The 21,462-nt window shown below is 34.8% G+C and overlaps 2 protein-coding genes across 2 annotated transcripts in view; one reads left to right on the top strand and one right to left on the bottom strand.

Moving 5' to 3' along the window:
• The window catches only part of LOC135845811 (hemicentin-1-like), a 972,708-nt gene that overhangs the window by 827,117 nt on the left and 124,129 nt on the right, over window positions 1-21,462 (bottom strand). The window lies entirely within an intron of this gene.
• On the top strand, window positions 15,062-17,691 carry LOC135843676 (uncharacterized). The gene is made up of 3 exons (XM_065361636.1): window positions 15,062-15,539; window positions 15,626-15,932; window positions 16,010-17,691. Exons 1-3 carry the CDS (start codon window positions 15,373-15,375, stop codon window positions 17,498-17,500), a joined length of 1,965 nt encoding a protein of 654 aa, XP_065217708.1. The 5' UTR covers window positions 15,062-15,372; the 3' UTR covers window positions 17,501-17,691.

The following is a 21,462-nucleotide window of genomic DNA, read 5'->3' as shown; positions in this document are numbered from 1 at the left end:
TTTCACGAATTATTGGTAGACTTTTTTTTCAAAAGCGAAGTTTAATAGCTTATGTTTCATGAAATTATCATTTTCGCTAAAAAAAAAAGTACAGTTTTAATTTTTTTTTCAAAAATTGAAATTGTGTGTAAGTGTGTATTTTTTGTTCTAAAAATAAGTTTTTGTTTTCTCTTTAAAAAATAAAAAGTTTGCATCCCCCTCCTAATCGGGGGCACTGATCAAGGTTCATCTTGAATCAAGCTGATTAATACTCATCAAAAATTCCACCGAAAAAAAACAAATTTCTTTACCAATTTTTCTGATTTACAAATAAGACGATTTTTTGTTTGAAAAAAACAGCTCTGCGTGGTTACCAAACATTGAATATCCAGTCAAAAATCTGACAAAACGAATAAACATCTACCCCTCTCCTAGATCCTCCCTCAGTTCAAAGATTGACGAACAATGATCCCATCCAGATCCCACATGAATATCAGTTCAATCGCACCGATCAGCAAGTACTCGTAATTTAGCACGTTGAAAAACAAGTTGCCTAGATCACCTGTTTGAAGGAGCTACTCTCATTTCTGCATCACTCTGTATACATTTTGTAATACCCACGCATAGTTACTCATTTCCGTGGGAGGTTTCATTTTCCTAAAAACAAAATATTTCTTCGTTATTCGCACCGAAGGTATTCTCGGTATTCCACTTGGCTTTCTAGCCGCACCTCGAACACGACATTTTCATCGCGAAGAACGAAAATCCAACTCTGTAGTTGTCTTTGAAAGAACCATCCTTTATTCCTCTCATAGTGAAAACTATAAAGTGCTCGTTCGGGGCGGCTGATATCTTTTATACACGCGAATTTGGTCGCTTTAAATCCTCGTTCGCTATTAGTGTGGAATCACGAGGGCGAAAAGATAGCTGCAGAATGTGAGGTAGACCGCGATGAATCCGAGAAACCACACCGTAAGCCTTATAACTATAGAGATAAGCCTATCTTAATGTATTAGGCGGTGTAGGTTGTCGTAGATAGGTGATTTCAATTAGGACGAAATTAATTCGATTTTTTTTCTCTCGCTCGAAGCAGGGTAGGTAGTAGGTACATCTTGATTTACGCGACCCAAACAACGGAAGCGGAAGTACACCACGAAGACAAAGTGAAAAAAAAATGGCGCCCACGCCATCTTACACCCTCGAATTAATTCTTAGGTCGTATCAAAATTACCGCGTCGCAATAAACGTCATTCGCGTGAGGTGAAATTTGTTACCTTGCTCGGTGTAGTAGATGGTAGATGGTAGTTTTTTTTCATTTATGGCTTGGCTGTTGCTGGTGCAGCTCCAGCAGCTACATACAATGGTTGTTGAGAAAAGATAGGGAGAAGAGTAGAGTTTGGAGAAGATGACAAAAGCTGCGCAGTCTGTCAAGAAGGTGAGCCCGTTTAAACAAGGAAATTAACTTCGGGCCATTAAGTCTCGCCGAAATTGAGAACCGCGAATGTTGTTAGCTTAACCGAGAGGAAGAAAGATGTTTTGTTATATCAGATTTAGCTCCAGCGTCAAGTAGTACCTAGTAGGTAAATGTGTGTATAGGTAGTAGGTATAAAACGCCGCCACCGGCTCGTAAAAACACGAAAATGAAAAGCAGAATGGAGAAAAAAAATACCATGCGATGTTTCGCAGTTTCCAGCCACCAAGAGCTAGTGCAAAAGTCGAGATGCAAATGGCAACACTGCCCATTTCAGGATATTTTTTTTCGGTATTATGTTAAAAATTTTTACGCCTTTTCTTTGTGGTGTAGGATGCGGTGTTGGTGAAATTTTTGCGACGTCGACGTTGTAATTAACGACGGAAAGAAAAATCGCCGCAATTGCCATAAAGCCGACCGAACTAGAAGGATTTTTACGACGAGCTATTCATTTGGTGGAATTTTTTAGCAGTTTTTTTTTTAATCCGCGTAAAAGGTACGATATTTATGGCGCGTCGCTAGAGAGGGAATTCCAGGTTTTAGCCTCAGGTGTCCGGTAATACCCATCGCTGTGTGATGTTAACTGCCAACTACGTGGGTACTAGGTACCTAGCAACCTACTACACTACGTTGTTGTATAAAATGATAATTAACAAATATGAGAAATTATAGGCGGAAAATGCCAGCTAGGGCATGTGGAGTGGAGCTGTAAAATCGTAGCTCGCAGTTCGTATCCTTTAGCGAAGTTTGTACGAGGACATTGTTGACCAACCTTGAATCGACTCAGGTTGATGACATTGTTAACTTGCCAAGTGTTGTTTGCGGCCATTTTTATAACTATCAGCTTTGGCGAGGAAAAAAGTTAATCAATTTTTAATTCGTTCGAAAACGTGGGGGGGGGGAGGTTGAAAAGAGTTAATTCCGGGGGGGGGTAGTACAAAATAGTCTCGTCGAGTATCATGTCCTTGGTTTTATTTACCTTACACTGAAGATAACGTGTTACAATTTAAGGTACTGTTTTATGTACTTACTGATGATGTTTTCAAACATTCACTCAAGCAATAGTACGATTTTGTCTTCAACTTACCTATAAACAAAAATAAAACATAATTAGTAATTAATAGGTATTTGGGATATTGTATAATCGCACGACAGAGAAGGTTGTTCAAACGATCCCAGCAAACGACAAGAAAAGGAGTGGTAGCCGACAAAAAAGCATTTCTAAGCAACAGAATGAAATTTTCAACGACAGAACAATATACGAGACAAAATGATGATATCTAGAGAATCATGACTCAAGCTCGAGGTCAGCATTCTTCAAAAATCCTCAAAAAAGGCTGTGATTAGAATTTTTTGAGTTTCTGCTGAAAGTAAAACCCATTTTGATAATATTGCACGACACCTTTTTCAAAAATTCCAAAAATCACAATCTAGTTTTGGGGTCAAAATTCGATCAAAGTGCACTTATTACATTAAATTTTGATGAAAATTTTTGATTTTCTTATCAAGTTTATCCTGAATTTTGAAACATTCAAGACATCAGAAACGTTAAAAGTATTGTTCAAATGGCGCTCAAAAAAATTTTGATAGGTAGGAATTTTTGATTTTTTGTTGGAATTTCAACTGTTTTCGATGGGTAATTTTGGGCTCAGGCTCAGAAATGTTCAAAAATATTTCGTCGTTGCAAAGGTCACTTTTGAATTAACGTTGATAGGTATTTTTAATAACGTGATATCATTTTATTCAATTTTGATTTGTTTTTTTTTAGAAAAAATTGACGTGTCAACAGATCTTTTTCTCAAATAAAAACAGACTTGTTAACAGATTTTGTATCTGTCGTGATTTTTTTTTTGCAACTGTTGGGCGAATAATTTAGCTGTCGTGGAGATGTTTTATCTCGTGCAAAATATATTTGTTGCTCAATTTATTTTTCTGTACGGACATTTCTTTTATTTGTCGGGCCTGTTGTGTTTAACCACCCACTTTTTCTGTCGTAACGATAAATCATACCACATCCTTACTTAATATTCAAATAAACAGGGATTATTATTTTAACGTGTAGCTCAGCACATTTTTTGTGTAGTTCCAACATATTTGTGTAGTACAAAAAATGTTTTTACTCACTTGCTTGGGAGTTTTTCAATGAAAAAAGGTTGAAAAATGAGCTAATATTGTGCTTGAAAAATATTTTTGTTCAAATTTTTAAAAATTCAGTGATGCAAAAAAATCAAAATTACTGCTGTTATGCTTCTTGAAACAGCAAATTTCAAAAAGCTTTTGCCCTTGCTTCGCTTGAGCAAATTTAGTTCTCTTCATCACACTTCAAAATTTCAAGAAACTATTGATGAAATTTTTTTAAAGTTGAGATCACAAAAACTGAATTTTTGCATTAAAATTGATATTTCCAATTTCAAAAAACATATGATTGAATTTGAAAAATGTTGAAATCAGGAAAACAGAATAGAATATAGTTATCGACAAACTTTGTCTGGCTGTTAGGGGGGGGGGAGGGGACAAGAAAATTAAGGAGAGTTGAAAAAATGGGGGAGGGGAATTTTGATACTGAAAATTATCCTGGTTGTGTAGTTCCAAAAAAGTCTTAAAATAATCCCAAGCAGAAACGCAGAAGCATAATACATTAATTTGTCTATAACAATTCAAAGTAAGTAACTTTTCAAACTGGATTCTCAACGTACAGTGACTTGAAACTTTTATAATATTATATGAAAATAACACCTTTATATTCTGTTAGTAGGTACCTATATGTGTAACCATTTATGAGTCACGACTTTGTTTTGAAAATTTTTCTATAATTAAAAGCAAGCACATTTTTCATTTTATATACGCGATAAACTCATTGCCCCAAATAACATGACATTCTGATAAGTTCACCATTTTCAGCTAATACCGGAACTGCGATTTTTGGAAAAAAAAAATAGTCGAAAATCCCTGTAAATCAAAACTTCAGATATACCTATCAACATTGATATTTCGATTTTTGACGAATTCCTACAAAACCAAAATGACTTGTATTCTTGGAGATAAATTGTTTCATTTTTGTTTCTTTTTTTCAAGTGTCCGGCTTGAAATATGCACAAATGTTGCCAAACTTATCATAAAGGTCAAGAATAGAATGGTTCGTCTTAAATTTTTTTGGAAAATTGGAGGGGGGATTCGATGAGAAGTTGTAGGGGGATCTCAAAAGACTGTGGGAAAATTTCTGGATCCCTAATTTGAACCATCACTTCTTTACTGGGGTTTCAAATTTTGAAATTTACATCACAAATCAAAAATAAAATGTTGAAATTTTTTTGAAGATGATTGAATACTCAAGTACATTAGAACAGTAAGAAAATTGCTTTTGAAATTTTTTCACTTTTTGCAAAATTCTAAACGATTTTCTTACTTCAGAGTGGATAGGCATATTATACCTACGTACGAGTATAATCAATCAACATCGAAAAAAAATGTTTCTTTTCAATGTAAGTTTATTTTAAAATTTGCACCCTCGATAGAAAAGTGATGGTTCAGGCCACAGATTCAACATTTTTACGATAGTAATTTGAGGTCCCCTACAAGTTTTTATCGAATCACTCCTCCCAATTTTCGAAAAAAAAGTCAAAGATTACTCACCCTCGTCAAAAATATAGCACACCAACGTAATTTTTAGCAGCTTAAATAATTTTTACACCTTCGGGAGAAATTTAAGTTCGGGTATACAAGGCATAACAATTCAAATTAACGAAATTGACTAAAAGTTGACTAAAACAGTGGTAAAGCCAACGTCACGTCGCTCGTGGAGTCGAATTTTAGGTAAACCTGTGTGGACTTATGGTAAAATATTGTTCGTCCGCTCGAAAGATTGCATTATGACATTAAATTCGAGAATGCTAAATAAATTAAAAGACATGTTGATCAAATACGTCCTACGCTGGAAAAGAAGCCAGCTCCAGTGATTAAAGAAAAAGCTGATGAAAAGAAAGAGAAACATCATATCACGTGGCGAATCTGAGCCCATTAACCGAAAAAAAACATGATTTCTGATGAATTCGGGAACATCAGAAATATAATCGCTCATCTCATACCATTCGACGTATCTTTCAATTATTACACCCAGAAGTAAAAATTGAACAAAATACATATCAGTAAAATACATACAATAAAATTTTTTTTTAAATCGAAAAAATATCCCAGATACATTTTGAGAACCACTGATTTTCTAAATAAACCCGCAAGGATCGTCGAATTAAACACCACCATCGTTGTCATCGCCGAAACATAATAAGCCTTGAAATAGGTCGAATCACGAGAAAAATAAATAAACACTCCGCGAAAATATTCGAATTGTAAATTACTCCAATTGGGAATCCCTTTTCATCGTAATGAGGATAACGCCATTTTAGGAAGTTTTGATTTAAAATCGCGGATACCTCTAGTACCTACTTAACGGAATCCCAAAATGGTTAATTTTGAACATCTTCAGATTATAGCAAAGAGATGCCTAAAATAGAAAAATATGCCCACAGAATGAAATAAGGAATCATGCTTCGAAGACTTGAAAATGCTGAAATTTTTTTCAAAACCTTCTGCATCTTATACTTATAGTATCGAGGGCATTAAAGTGTTTAAAACAACAAAATAATATGGGTAGGTAGGTGAGGTGCATGCGGATTATTCGTAAACTATTCAAATGATCAAACGCACGATACATTTTTCACACCAAAGAGACGGTGAAGTTTCACGGTTCGACTACACAGACGGTAAACTTTACCAATCCCTGGATTGTGAAAATTTCAGTATCATTACAATAAAGGTTTATTATTCGAGAACCCTTGGTTCGTATAATTCGAGTGTCATCGAATTAAGGATTGAATTACATTCTGCTACACTCGAAAGAAACAGAGCAAGCGAATCGTTTAAATGAAATCGTATGATTTGGGGAATTTCTTGCTTCCCTTCTTTCCACAACCATTACTCGTCTATATCCGGACAGTTTCACGAGTAGTACATAATATTATGCAACCCGTCTCGGAAATTGAAGAATTTATAGAATTCGCCAGCCGCGAGATGATTCAGGCGTAGATTATGAATTTTTAATAACATTTTTTTTTCGAGAAAAGCGGGCGAAAAGAGGAGTGTGATGAAGGAATATTTTTTTGTTGAAGGGTTAATTACATTTACTTTTTGGTACGGTCTAGAGACATGTGATACGTACTTATTACTTAAACAAGCAAAATTTAAATTTAAGATAATTATCTCATTAAATGAGAACTATAGCCTACGTTGGAGAAAAGAAAATACAGATGACTAAAAATTCACAAAAATGGCATAAATTAGGTACGGCGTTATTAAAAAAACTCTCAATGAAACGTAATTCGAAAAATCGTGATTTTAACTGAAAAATTTCTAAGTTAGGATTTCAATATCTTGAAAAAAGAAACATAAATGGATCTCATGGATTGAGTTCGACAACTTTTTACGTAGATAGGTACGTGAAATTATTGTAAAGGCAAGAACCACAGTTGGAATCTTGACTTCTATGCGTTATTCCAGCGTACCACACAGAAGATAGCTGCACCCCCTCCCCCACAAAAAGTTTTCTGGGAAATATCTTTACTAGGAATGAATATCCATTGGAAGATTTTACAGCAAGTTTGCCAAAAAAAAATTTCCCCTACAAACAAAGTTCGTAAAAAATGTTGGTAGCATTATTCCAATACAGTCATTTTTTATCATCAGATACCGAACGTGCCCTCAAACACGCTCAACACTTACAGAAAATTTATTGAACTGGGCAAAACCAACACGTAAATTGAAAGAGCATGCAAAAATGATACATCACCTGGTATTTCAGGTGCTGAAATGCGAAAAAATCAAAATTTTACCAAATTGGTATGAAAATCTGTGATTTGATATGCACCAATCTTACCCCCCCCCCTCCAAAATCGATTGGAAACGGTTATGAACCTCTTTAAGCAATCCATGACGCCTTTAGCATATTTTTCCAAGTTGGAACTTCATAAAATTATATATCCAACAAACTTGTAAAGCTAACATTTTTACTTTATGCGCTGATTTCAACACACTGAATCGAATTGAGACGGTTACAAATAGTTTTGGAGCCTTCAGCCCTATTTTATAAATTCCAGATTTCAAAATGTGCAGTAAAAAACTAGTTCAAATTTACTTAAGGACGTAAATACGCGAAAGTAGGCCACTGAAGACGGTTTTATAAGCTGATCTGGAACCTCCGAATACTTTTTAAAACTTCCAGTTTTTCGAAAAAATACTCTAAAATTTGGCTAATTCAGCTTCAACACGTATTAACGTGCCCTGTGCTTTTCAGTGACCTTTTTGACCAATTACACACCATTTTTCCAAAACCATCATTTTTTGATAGTTCAAAACCGTCAAGTTCAGCAACGATTTTTAATTCAAAATTTGAAAAATACGTGATTCTGAACCGACAGAAACAAATTTTGAAAAATTTGGCGTTAAAATGGTCAAAAAGGGGACACTAAAATACACGGAATGCCATTTGTAGGTCTTCGAGTTAATTTTGAGAAGTTTTTTGACATTTTTTGGTAAACTGGAATTTCCAAAATATTGCTGGAGTTCCAAAATGGCTTGATTACATGTCCAGTCGACTCCAATCGCTTACACATCCTTAAGTTGATTTGAAAGTCTTATTATGACGTTTCTTGAAAATTTGAAATTTTTGAAATACGACTGGAGGCTCCAGAATTTATTTGGATGCATCTCAAATCGTTTAAGCATGTTTAGATTGGAGAGTAAAATTAATTTTAGCTTTCCATCTTTATATTGGGTGAAATTTTGCATTCAAGGTTGTAGTTTCTGCAACGAACTGTCCTCCAAACGTCCATCTAATACATCAGTTTTTTGATATTTTGGTTTTTTACAAACTTTAAAGCACCAAAAAATAATCTTTAGGATTGAATCTTCTCATACCTATATCCAACGGCCAACACACAATGAATAAAAAATCTCACAAAACCAACAAGAAATCATCTAACGGTTTGTCTTTGCCAAGAATCCAAGATACTCAGTCTTTCTGAAGACTTATTGGATACCTGAAGAATGATTTTAGTTTATTTTATGTATATTATCGAAGTCTTATCAACACATGTAAACGCATCAGCAGCTCCCAACAAAAAGAAATAACAAAACTAAAGCACCCAAAGATAGCTTCCTCAACTTTTTAAAATTTGCTAGAGTATTCAGCAGTGCTCAAAATGGTTCGAAACAGTTTCCAAGCAATTCGGCGAGTCGAGAATAAGGTGCTCACCAAAAATTTCTGCTTTATAGGCCAATTCTGAAATATTTTGATTTTTACCCATTATTCGGTGCAAACATTTTGATTATCAAAAATGAGCCAAAAATTTAAAAAAATACACTTGATTATCTGAAACGTTGACAAGTGATGTATTTTTGTATGCTCTTTTGATTTAGCTTCATCCAGTTAAAAAAATTTCTACCTGTGAGGATACCTCTTACCTCCCTTCGTCTTTTGTCAACCTAAATCCCAAAAAATAAAAAGTGATGTGACACCTCGTTCAATAAGTTCTCGAGTGGCAAGATCGAATTTTCACTACTTTTTGAGTACCTTAAACTTCTTCAGTGCCCCTCATTTTGGAGAAAAAATAAGAAAAATTGACAAAAGCGCACAAATACACTTAAATGTGGCACAACTCGTAAATTTTTACTCATTGAACAGTGTCAACTGTCAAGCTCAAAAATTGATTTTATTTTTTAATCCCAACTCCGATTTTGTCTCAACCCCCTTCTCCAAAAATTCATACCAATAATACAATTACACAACTCTGTTCCTAAAATCTTCCAACGTCGTTATTTTACCACCCCCTTGAAATATTAATCGCTTATAAACGTTTATTATCTCGTAAATACACGCCGAACCGAGCGAACATGTTGACAAGAATTAAAACAGTAAACTAGGACGCGACGAGAGCAACGATGATGACGGCGTGCAAAATGTCATTTTGTGTACAGAAATTTAGGTGGTAATGATTTCGACAAATATTTACCACGCTCCAGCAACTCGGGGCTGCTGTTTTTCACTCCTATCCTAGCCCAGGTACAGCGTACCAACTTGGTACGTACTCTCATCGCGTGATATCATATATTTGTGAAAATTCTCTCATTTCTCTTTATGTAATCGAATCAGCGAAGAACGACGAACGAAAAAGAACCTGTGGAGACATTTTCTCGCGTCGAGTTAACTGACAATTAATTTAAATACGTAATTTTATTCAAATTTCGTACTTATTTTCGTCATTTTCTATCGTCGTCGTCGTGTGAGCGCAGAGAGACGATACGAAGGGGGTGAATCGAGAAGTCGAGATGCAATGATGACGACCATGCGTTTACTTTAATTATGAAAATGATATGAAAACAAACGTTGATGTCGAGTTTAATTAACGAGAACGTTGATTTACCTACGCCATCGTGTATCTTCCTCTTCCTAATACACGTTCGCTGTTTTTTTTTTGAAGGGGGGGGATTTTTTTAGAGCGAGGGTCGATGAAAGAAATCCACTCGTGTGTGTGACACACGTAGGTAGGTAGCTAGGTACCTACTTAATAATATCTATGAAGTGGAAGATATATTATTTTGGTCGATGGCAGCGTCAACGACTCGCTTTTCTTCCCACAGAGAGAATGTCTTCTCTCAAATATAGTTTTTTTTCCTCTTTTTTTTTATTACTACAACGTACATAAGTTGCCTAATACTTACTCGAGGCCGTAAATATTTTCAGTAATATATTTAGCAGTTGGCAGTCTAGACCTCAATATTTTACTAAGATAGTGTTTGGGTAATAGGGTAAGTGTTTTGCTAAGTGTATTATCGTGTTTTCACGATCAACTCTGTGTTTTGCGCGCCGTCTATATAATTTCGTTCATTGAACAAGATTTAAACGGGAAATGCTTTCAGGGGTGATTTACGTAAATAAAATGGCATTAATTGTAGTCTATTCAGTTTGGCGTTGCGTTGTTTTTCAAAAACAGTGCGGAGAAGAAGACTGAAAAAAAAGACCTGCAGCGGTATTTCCGCAACTACTAGGATCGTTGGTGAATTAAACAAAACGGTAATTAAGAATTACGTTAATCCATTATGATGAAGATGTTATAGGTAAACGACCGACGACTGGGACGACGACGAAGGATATTAAGGATTGTGAAACCGAACTGCGGATAAAATGGAAAAAAAGGGCTCCGAGGAATTTCCATATAAATGCAATACATCCTTTGGTCCGTGTTATGTACCTAGTATGTAGTTTCATTTAAAAAACTACGAAAGGTAGCTAGGTAGGTACTCGTTGGTTGTATTATTGCGACCTTAATTGTATCCGCAGTAATGAGATTTTTCCGTTTTTGTTTTGTGTTTTAGAGGTAAGTGATGATGAAGAAGTTGAAGTTAATTGTGGTTGCTTTGGTGTTTGTGTGTGGCAACTGGTAAATAATTTCGCTCGCTTTATTCCAGCGTACTTGCGGTAATTGCGTTCGGGTGAATTTTGACGCGAGTAATTGGACGATGAAGAAGTTGGGTGAAATTTTATTCGAGAACTCTGTGGTAAAATTTTCCATAATGTTTCTAATTCGGGGAGAATTTTGAACAGAATGCGCCAAGGTTACCATCTTTAGGCACAATTTGAGGTCAATTTTGCATAAAAATGTTGACGTCACATTCTAGTATAATTTTCCAGCAAATTCATACTTTGAACATGCATAATTGCCTAATATGGAGTCGTTGAAGATTTGGCCCCTTGAGTTCTAGCGGACACCTCGACATTAAGAAAGAAATACTAGAAATCAAAAAACAAGCCATCATCTATTCGCTGATTGCAAGAGGGTTTTTGCTTTTTGTTAATCGTTTTTTTTGGTCGCAAATTTGATTTCGTAGCCAAAAGCAAGAAAGAAATTTACAGAGTTTGAGTTTTGACTATTTTCAATTTTTCATCTTTTTTCTATTATTTTTCACAACAAACAATAATTAATTTTCTGAAATCTATGAGAAATACTTACCAGCAACATGAAACGTATGTATCATTACAATTAACAATACTCTCTCATCTGGTTGTAAGAAGTGCTGATCGCGGATTGACCAATTGGCCTCTTCGTTTTCAGAAAATTTCTCGCTAGTTATTAAGTCATTTAATTAATAAAAAACTATTCAGACATGAAAAATATTGCATGAATCACATCTGGTAATGATAACTGCTAATCACGGATAGGTCTCTGCAGAATACTGTTCACTGATTGGCTACTAATTGAAAATAATTATCCGTGAAAAAGTTCAAAAAAAACATGGAGAAAATTCATCAAATTGTCGTGAAAAATTTGAAAACAGAATCACAGAGGCGTCGCTACGGCGAAGATGAGGAAGTGTAATACCCTCCCCCCATCCAGTCAAATTTCATTCGACAATTTGATGAATTTGTTAAAATTCGGCAAACCTGTGATGAAAGAAAGACATTATTTTTTACCTTCTTGAAACGCAAATTTTTGAAAGCGTTTGTACAAGTATTATTTTTCTTTTTCAAGATCAAGATAGAAATTTTTTGAAAAATCAAGTTTTAAAGCCAAAAAATAAACTCTTCGTCCTCACATAAATAAAACATCGTTTTTATGCCTTTCGAAATACAATTTTCGAAAGATTTCGCTCTCGTTGGAGCCTGTCCTGATTTCTTTTTCAAAATCAACTTCCTTCAAAAAACCGGATCATTCAAGTTCTAAAATTTTAAAATCCAAAAAATAAACTCTTCTACCTCATAAAAAAACCATCGTTTTTATGTCTCTTTTAGAATTAACAAATTTTACATTTGAGGCCTCCAAGAATCCAAAAGAGAAAAGGAAAATTTTCATAATTCATATAAATGTTAGGTAGGTGTACGAGTATCAATTGGCAAAATTGATACTTTTGTTACTACATCAATATATTATCGACAAATTTTCAGTCGATACCATCCCCCTCTCAAAAACAAAAATAGCCTCTGATCTAGAATGGGGCCCAACATGATATCTGCACTGGGTCCGCATCGGCTCTCGATTACCCTTTGAATTTTTATTCGGCATTTTTGTACCCAATTAACCCCCCCCCTCTTCTCCGAAAATTTGGAGCGCGACGTCGAACAGCTGAAATGGAACCGGTGTTCGCACGAAAAGTAAGTAAGTAAATCAATTATTTATGAAAGACCTCGAGCAAAAGTATGAAAATTCAACTTGAATCCACTATTCACGATGAAAATTTGCAAGACCATAGCGGGATAAAATAAGACGATATCGATCTGTCACTTTTTTCTAATTTTTTTTGCAGCCTTTTGTGACTGTATAAAATAACTTCAAAACAGTGATCATACATAAGTAACAATCTTACAATCCATTAAAGAGGCGTCACCTTTGAAAAATTATTTTCACACTATTGTAGCTCTATTTTGGGCATTTGTTGGTCAGATTGTCCGAAATTTGGCGTGGAAGTGAAAATTCTCAGTACACATCTCCAAAATTATCTTGATTTCGGATTGTTCGATCTCTACAAGTTTTTTCGAAAGAAAGTTTCACTTTTTACAAACATTTCGAAATTATAAATTCCTGACTTCGCATCAATTTTCAGAATTTTTGTGCGGCTGGACCCACCAAAATAATCAAAAAATCGTGTTTCAACAGCATTTCCTACCCTGAGGACGTCATTTTCAAAACATTCACTTTTGTATTCAGCGAGCTGAACTGCTTTGAAATTCTCATTTTGCAATAAGTACACTGAGAAAAATTTGTATAGTATAAATTATCATATAATTATAGTAAACGCCGTGCTCCAGTATTGAAATTATAATCAAAATTACTACGTATAATTATAGTAATTGAAATACTATAATTATAGTAATAATTACTATATTATAGTATTTTTTATCATAATTAAGTATAGTATGTACATATTTCATTTACTATAATTATAGTAATTTCGATCGTTTACTATAAATTTATAGTAATTTATTTTTATACTATACATTTTTCTCAGTGTATTAGTAAGTCACATTTCTTAAAATCTATATTTGACATCCAGCTATTCGCTGATTGCAAGAAAGTACTCGTAGTTGCATTTGCTTTCATCATAGGCATTGGTTGATGGTTGAATTAGTTCGCTTTCAAATACCCTACATATCAACTTTAAGCTAATTTCTCATTTCTTGATCTTTAATTATGAAGTACGAGAATGCAGGTACCTCTACCTACTACTTTGAAAAAAATTAAGTACCTATACTTGGAATTAAGCTAAATCATCGCGAAAAGGGTAAACATTTCAATAATTTGACTCGCTGAATTCAAATACGTTGATAAAAAATTTTTCTACCAAATGGGGTCGTCTCTAGGGCAGAAAATGCATTCGAAATACATGCGCTTTTTTGATAATTCAGGTCGAAAAGTGCTGAAAATCGATATGAAAGTAAAGAGTTTACTATTGAGAAACGTTTGCAAAAAATGACAGTTTTGTCGGCACACAATTAGTGGTGTAAGGTGTTTGGAGATAAAAGTAGGAAAATGATTGAAATGTACTTACGTAGATGAAGAATATCAACGCTTTGTTGAGAGTTTCACAATGGTTCAAGGCTGGAAAACTTCAAGTAGCCTTACTTACCTAAATGATTCTTCACACCAGTTCATTTCGTCCAAAAAAAAAAAAAAAAAATACGAAGAAGTTGCAAAGAACTACTTTAAAAAATGGCTTTCTTACATTTTTCATCAAATAATCGAAAATTTTCGAAAAATTCAAATGAACTTGGGCAACTAATGTATGATATGACCTTTCGACCCAGTGTTTGTTTCATTCAAATTAGAGAACGTCAGATCAAAAAAATCTGTTATTAGCAGGCTCGGATTTTTATGCTGGAGCATATTTTTTGTATGCATAGAGGATAGGGAATTTTTCAATTATCTCCACGATTCATGAAATTTCAAGTAAAATGAGCCTAATTCGTTAGAGCATATTTTGGCATATTTCACCATAAAAGCATATTTTGGAATTTTTTAGGGAATATTTTGCGTTTTTAGAGCATATTTTACGTTTTTAGCAATTTTTAGGGAATATTTTGCTCAATTTCAAATTTTTGCATAAAATTGGTATTTGGCCATTTTTTATTTTTTTCCCCCTCAAAATTTGTGAAACTGGTAATAGCTCTCTTGTACCTTCTTATTTTTTTTTTGTTCATTTTATTTGTTTTTTATTCCTTTAATAATGGAATCAGTATTACCTTTTTGTGATTTTAAAATGCTCTGTTTTGCATTCATAATCGTAAATTCTTGGCATTACACAACAAGATTAGAATAAATTGCCTGTAAAACAATTCCCATATATCGTTAGGGAATATTTTTACTTCGTAGAGAATATTTTGGCCTTTTTTAGGGAATATTTAAGCGTATATTTTGGGTTTTTTAGGGAAAGAATATCCGAGCCCTGGTTATTAGGTATGTATGTACTACTCAAGTCTGACATTTGAATATTACACTCATCGTAAGCCTTTTGGATCACTTCTCTGAACATATCATGACCAATTGAAGGGCTGATGGGGAAAACTGCCATAGTCACCTAAAATCGATATATTTTTTATTTTGAATTTCGATAGTATTTTGGTCGAGAAATTCGATGGTGATAATCGATTTTCACAAAATCGTGATCTTGACGGTCAAATACGTCTTTGAAAAATCGATATATCGATTTTTAATTTGCGATAGTTCGTGAAAACAACCATAGTCATGACTATGGTTGTTTTCACCACCGAATTTTCGTTGTTTACATTGATAAGAAAGCTTCACTCAGGTTACTCGTATTGAAAAGTCTGGTTGTTGTTAAAAGTTGTGCTTTTTTTGGGAAATGCGTTTTATGTAATTATGGATAACAGAGATGCAGATAACCCAAATCCACCGCCACCAATGAAACCTACAAAAAAACCGCATGCGTATACTCTCATTCGAGATAAAAAAGTAAAAGGTGAACCGCACTTGATGCATAAAAAAGACATCGTAATATCTGCCGTAAAAATGGGCCCAGACTGCAAGTAAGTGTCTAAAAATTCTTGGTACCTACATCATTTTCATGTTTAATAATTTTGAAATGCCTAAAATTACGTTCCATTGCTCCTAGGTGCAAACGATATCAATGTTTTCAAACAGTGCCGGAGGAAATAATGGAAAGGATCTTCAATCAATTTTACACCCAATTTAAAACCAAAAATGAACAAGATAGCCACTTGACGGGGCTGATTTCTATGAGACCTGTTCAAAGCAGAAGGCCCAGAGTAACAGTAATGAACGTTCCTGTAGTTAATAATGTAGACGAAATTTTGGAGGCGGCTGATGATAACGCGGACGACACAGCTGAACAAATGGGAGTAAATCCTAATGGCGCGTATTTCGCATACAAATTGCGATTCCAGGACAGAGAATTTCCGGTAAGTACTTGAGTGTTATTTTCTATCATTGAGGATGTCTGTAACATGATTCTAAAGCAATGTGCGGTTTCTTATAGGTGTGCTTAAATGCGTTTCTAAGTGTCCATGGTGTTACTAGGGGAAGAGTTCGGCGGCTTCAGAATTTTTTAATCGAGAAAGGCACTTCCCCCATGGATAAGAGGGGTAAGCACGGAAATTACCCTCGCCAAATGCCAAAATCTGTTACCAAATTAATCCATCATCACATCGCATCATTACGAAAGCGGCAGTCTCATTATAGCCAAAGGAGTAATCCTAAGAGATATTACCTTCACGAAAACCTGAAAAGTATTACGCAATTACATGAACTGTTTGTACAGCTGTATCCAGATAAAAATGTCACCTATGATGCTTATCGTAATATTTTCAACACGTACAATATTGGTTTTGCGTTACCACGTTCTGACACCTGCGGCACGTGCGATAAATTTGACCATGAGATGAAACTAGCGGGTGATGTAGAAGCAGTACAAGTCGATCTTCAAGCTAGAAAAAAAGCCCATTTGGAGTTAGTGGAGAATTTCAGAGTTATCAAGCGAGGTTACGCAAAATTAGCTCAGGAGATCGATTCTGAAGTTACAGTATTGACGTTCGATTTTATGCAAAACTTGCCCATACCCAATATTCAAACCAACGATGTCTTTTACCGGAGCCAAGTGTGGGTTTACAACTTTGGGGTCCATAACCTCGGTGATAACAGTAGTTCGATGTATGTTTTCGATGAAAACAACGGAGCTAAAGGAAGTAATAACGTAACATCAATGTTATTTCATGCAATTCGAGATCTTCCATACAGAGAATTGATTCTCATGGCTGATAATTGTCCTGGACAAAATAAGAATCGAACTATGGTACTCTTCCTATACATGATCGTTCATTTTTTTCACATGGTGCCACAAGTCACGATCATTTTTCCGGTGAGAGGTCACACCTATCTACCAAACGATGCCGATTTTGCTCTAATTAAGAAAAAATCTGATTGTGAAACACCGAATGATTGGGCTGAAGTTATTAAGAATGCACGTAAGAATCCGTCACCGTTTAATGTTATCAGGTTTGCCTGGGATGATTTTATCAACTTTAATGAGTCATTACAGCCGTTTTTCCTTAAAACTTCGAGACCACCCATGCAGATAAAGTCTGCAAAAATGATTTGTATTTCTAAAGATATACGCGATGTTAAAGTACGATATGGATATAATTCGAAGTGGAGTTTTATTGCTGTCACCCAGAAGAATGCAAAGATACCAAAAGAAATCAATTTAGTTCCGCTGTATGATGGACCTCTGGGATTTACTGCCGTTAAGATAAAAAACATGAAACATCTCTATCAGTTCACGAAGAAAGGAGCTTCGTCGGTGGAATATTATCAGCAATTCTTTGATGCGAATCCGACAGTTGAGGCTGAAGAAGAAGAAGAAGGGAACGAGGAAGAAGTAGAAGGGAATGACGAAGAAGACGAGTTTGAATTAGAAGAGATTGAGATTGAATTAGACGACGATGATAATAGTAGTGGTGCCGAAGATTAAAGTCACTATTCGTATTGTTTTGTGCTATTATTACGTTCTTTTCTGTAATGCACTGTTTATTAATTGAAAGATCATTTCTTTATTTCAAATACTCGATAGTCGATATATTGTTTACAATGGTGAAATATTTTGTTTTGTAATCATTTCGCTTTTTTGAATTTACTTTATAAAATAAAAAATACCGAAATTTGCGCCGGCAGTTTTTTCAGTGAGGAAAACAACCATAGTCAAGAATTTTGCGTATGAATGCGTGTTGATAGAATGTTCGATGGTGAAAACAACCATAGTCAGGCGGATTTTTTTTAGATTGTAAAATTTATCTATTTAACTACTTTAAATACATTTTCCGAGTTCATTTTCAGATTCCTCAGCATCAAATCTACAAATAATGTAACTTACTACATGCAGAAAATCCACAATTATTTGTGAGGATGTTTTTTCCTTCTCCTGTAAAATTTACTTCAAGTGACTATGGCAGTTTTCCCCATCGACCCTTCAATTTTCAATAGTCTGAGAGAGGCAGGGGGAGGGTTTTAGACAAACTTTTGTCGAAAATGAATTAAGTAACGTATCACTTTGTCATGAAATTGAAGTTGATGAGATGGTGATAAATAATTATGATCCAGATACACGTACTTACCTCATTTTTAAAATGAACTTACAAATTAATTCATTAAACAATTTCACAAAAATGTACACTATTCAATTTCGCCACCAGAGTTCATGCACTCTACGAGATCAAAAAAAAAAGGAAATGTAAGGGAAAAGGTAAGATGACGTTTTCTTTTTTCAGTAAAAAAGACATTGCTTTTTCAAGCATCTGAATCAACTTTTTAAAAAAAATGAAGGTTAACTTAGGCATATAAAACCTAATCCAAATACCTACGAAAAAAAATATTACCACATTTTAAGACATCAACTCATTTAGACAGCAAACAGTCAGCAATTAATTACAAAAATAATGAATAAAAAATGGTGGTAAGGTCTCCTCTTCAAGGAAAGTTCCATATCATGGATATTTTTTGCTGGAAATTTGATTATGTTTCCAAGTTTTCAAAAATCTGACACAATGCCTGAAATGAATTCAGGAACTTGACAGAAATTTTCAAAGTTTCCAATAGTCAATGTTCCAATCATCAAATAGGTATTCAACTCTTACTTCCTCAGCCAAAAAAAAGAAGAAAAACACCATGTAACTTAACAATTCGAACCTACGACACTACGACAACAGTTGAGAGAAAATTTCAAAACCGAAGGCAAAAAAATACGCCATCAATGTGAAAATATGTACGAGGATATCAAAAAGAGCTACAGCTGGGCAAAGAAAAAAAACTGCAGCAAGAGCAAGAGTACAACACACTCGTATATATTGCACTTTCGTCCTCTCTATACGTACATCCATCGTATTAAAGGTTATGCACACATTGAAGTCTGTAATGATGGTACACATCTTCATCTGCGAAACCGATACGCGTATGTGTATGAAGAAATTACACGAGAGGTACTTTTTTCACACCCTTTGCTCATTCTCACAATCACACGAGACACCATTCAATTCATTCGTCAGAATAAATAGAGAATTACAACTCGACAGACTCAAAAACGTATCCGTCTGTTTTGTCTTCAAAAAGCACGAAGCATTGACTACGCAGGGTTGACTTTCAAGTTAGATCAACTCACGATGACGACGCGACACTGTAGCTTTTGGTTATAAAGCATCGCATATTGCTGCGGTGCTTTTTCAAAGTACAGAGTAGTATTGTTAAATACGCGATGTTCTTTTTGTAGAACCTATACGAACACAGAACGTATACTTTGGACGATGTCGGCATCGAGGTGGATATTTTTTGCTCGGGAAGGGACAGACGCGGACGTCGCGTTGAAAAAAGTTCTTTCGACGCATTTACGATAATTAAAATGCCTGTCAGGAATTGCAAAATGTTGTAAAAAATTCAAAGCTGTTTTTTTTCGTACCTCGTCTCTTTTTTTCGGTTTTTTTTTTACTCTCGATGTCGTAAAAGAGTTGGTTTTATTTTCAACACTTGTTGTGACTTCAAGTACATACTCGTATAAACAAGACGACGATGTGTGAAACCACCTGAATCGTGAGAGTATTTGCGGTATTTGGATTCCATAACCAACGTTGAAAGTTTCATCTTGTTTGATTAGAAATATACCCAGCAGTAATTACCCTACAATATTATTTTTTCGATTGATTTATGTAAAACGAAAAAATACTCATAGATTTAGACAAGTAAATGATGAGGGAAATATCATCAATGGGACAAAAATTTTAGAACTGGGCAGAGCTAAATGGAAAAAGTACACAAAAATACATCACAAGCCAAAATTTCAAGTCTTAAAATCACTTTTCGATTTTTGGTGATTTTTAAAAAATCAAATAAATTTGAGGGGGGGGAGAGTCGAAATTTCACCGATTTGACCTAGAAAGCTAAAATTTGGTATATCCTTTATTTTCGACCCACTGCACTGATTTGAAACGGTTTCGAGCCATTCTGAGCAGCCCTGAAGCCTCCAGCAGATTATTTAGAAAGTTAGAAGTTCCACAAAAGCTTACCAAATGAATTTGGAAAGCTAAAATTTTCTCTATATCCTGATTTCAACTAGCTGAATCGACAGGAAGCAGATTCAAACCGTTCTGGCGCCTCCAGCGGTTATTATGTTCTCCTACTTTCCTTTTTTCAACAACAAAATTCCCTGAGGAAAAAATGGTTCCGAAGTGGCACTCACCAATTTGGAAAAAATGCTGGGTAATCTGTCAAGTGAGTCATTAAAAAGCACCAGTCATCAATCAGCAAACGTGCTAGAGTTGATTTTTCACAATTTTTAAGACTTTTTTTTTGGAAAACTGGAATTTTACAAAACCGCCGGGACTTCATGAACGAACGGTTTGAGACCATTTTAAGTCAACTTGACACGTTGAAAACAGAGTGCAGAGTGAATTAAAACTTTCCAACGTCGTTTGATTAAATTTTTGTGTAAATTTCAACATTCGAAAATCCGCTGGAGACTCCAGAACTACTCAAAACTGGTTGTACCTGTTCCAAATCCATTCGGTGAGTCTAAAATAGGGTACCCAACTACCCATACACCAAATTCTAGTTTTCTAGGTCAGTTGGTCGAAAAAGTTGAGTTATTTCTCACCCTAGGATGTTTTTTTTTTTTCGATAGGTGAGTTGAGAATCAAGTAGGACACCGAGGTATTTCACTGGTTCTTGAGTATATTTCCGAGGGATGTCCACTTGTCCAATTTTCAACTGCCGAATGCGAGTACTTAATATTGAGAAGCGAAAATATCTTGGTTTTAGTTTTAGTTAGGATTCCGTTTCAGTTTCCATACAAGGAACCATTTTGAAATTTCCTCTATGCATTCTTGTAGGTTGTTGATTTCTTGACAATAAGCATGTATCATCTGCAAACATTGCTATATTGATATTATCTTGTATGTGAGTAGGAATATCATCGAATATATCACTGCAGAAAAATGAGAACAATGTTGGACTGAGAACTGCTCCTTGTGGTATACACCTTGGAATATTTTTCTCACTGTTGAATACGATTGGTGAATTCGAATAATGAATGAATGGCTGTGAAGAAAAGATGCAATGATTTTGGTTAGAGCCATTGGAACTATTTTAGCAAGTTTGTGTATATTAGACCAGCATGCCATGCCAGATTGAATCAAATGCTTGTTGGATATCCAAAAAGGCTGCTACTGTATACTCTTTGTTTTCAAAACCATTTTGGATGATTTCTGTGATACGATGTACTTAATTGATGAACCGTTGAAGTTTGTTTTCTGAACCCAAATTGGAAAGGAGGAATTGTATTCTGTTTTTCAAGTTGATCTTGAAGTCGTTTCAGAATTATTTTCTCCAAGAGTTTTGAGAGTGTGTTCAAGTTGATTTTTAAAACTACCTATGTACATCAAACATTGAAAA

Source organism: Planococcus citri, chromosome 4 (assembly GCF_950023065.1).
Source record: "Planococcus citri chromosome 4, ihPlaCitr1.1, whole genome shotgun sequence".
NCBI classification, from domain to species: Eukaryota; Metazoa; Arthropoda; class Insecta; order Hemiptera; family Pseudococcidae; genus Planococcus; species Planococcus citri.
This window is presented reverse-complemented; position numbering and strand designations above follow the sequence as displayed.

What these genes read in the sequence shown, in the direction of transcription:
- LOC135843676 (XM_065361636.1), top strand. Translation starts at nt 15,373, where the DNA reads ATGGATAACAGAGATGCAGATAACCCAAATCCACCGCCACCAATGAAA. An exon ending in AAAATGGGCCCAGACTGCAA is followed by an intron (nt 15,540 to 15,625) that starts GTAAGTGTCTAA and finishes CATTGCTCCTAG; the next exon opens with GTGCAAACGATATCAATGTT. An exon ending in TCCAGGACAGAGAATTTCCG is followed by an intron (nt 15,933 to 16,009) that starts GTAAGTACTTGA and finishes GGTTTCTTATAG; the next exon opens with GTGTGCTTAAATGCGTTTCT.